The sequence below is a fragment of the Austrofundulus limnaeus genome, unplaced genomic scaffold (genome assembly GCF_001266775.1).
Source record: "Austrofundulus limnaeus strain Quisiro unplaced genomic scaffold, Austrofundulus_limnaeus-1.0 Scaffold6117, whole genome shotgun sequence".
Taxonomy (NCBI): Eukaryota; Metazoa; Chordata; class Actinopteri; order Cyprinodontiformes; family Rivulidae; genus Austrofundulus; species Austrofundulus limnaeus.
In genome coordinates this window covers 301-1,101 of record NW_013958519.1, presented here as the reverse complement: position 1 = coordinate 1,101, position 801 = coordinate 301, and the positions used below count along the sequence as shown (strand labels likewise).

Here is an 801-nt window from a genome sequence, read left to right as displayed (position 1 = left end):
CGTCCAGGTGAAGAATGTGATGAAGACGTCCCCTCAGACTCTGTCCAACCTCTGCCTGAAGATCAACGTGAAGCTGGGGGGCATCAACAACATCCTGCTGCCTCACCAGAGGTCAGCCTCTGCAGGGTCAGGACTCTGGAAACACTGTGTCGTCTTTATTTAACAGGTTTTTATTTGTCCTCAGACCGTCGGTGTTCCAGCAGCCAATCATCTTCCTCGGAGCAGACGTGACTCATCCTCCAGCTGGAGACGGGAAGAAGCCTTCTCTGGCGGCGGTGAGACTTCCTGTCAGCGGTTTCTTTTTCCCTCCAGGTCCAGGAGCTCGTTCTAACCCCAGACTCTGCTCCTCAGGTGGTGGGAAGCATGGACGCCCACCCCAGCAGGTACTGCGCCACAGTCCGGGTCCAGAGACCCCGGCAGGAGGTCATCCAGGACCTGGCCTCCATGGTCCGAGAGCTCCTGATCCAGTTCTACAAATCGACCCGCTACAAACCCACCAGGATCATCTTCTACAGAGACGGCGTGTCGGAGGGCCAGTTCAGACAGGTGGGGCTTTTACTCTGAAAGTCTGCTTTTATTTTGAAGTGTTGTCGTGTAAAGGTATAGATATATATATAAAGGCTAGCTAAGTCGTCCCCGCTGTTGGCCAATTGAGACACACGTCCTCACATGGCGGCCATCTTGGGAGAGGCAGCTGGCCCACTCTGAACATGAATGTGTGTGTTTACTATTTAAATAATCATAACCTGGTCAACTTCAGATTTTCAAACATTTTATTATTGTAAAGGTTAGATATGTTGT

The 801-nt window shown here is 51.4% G+C and overlaps 1 protein-coding gene across 1 annotated transcript; it reads left to right on the top strand.

Annotated features, from left to right (window-relative positions):
- Positions 1-546, top strand: LOC106512371 (protein argonaute-3; the record flags this gene model as incomplete). Its single annotated transcript, XM_014001005.1, is given in 3 exon segments — positions 1-111; positions 185-275; positions 352-546. Coding segments are annotated over 3 exon segments (397 nt in total), but the record flags the coding sequence as incomplete, so codon positions are not given.
- Positions 547-801: the final 255 nt, after the last annotated feature.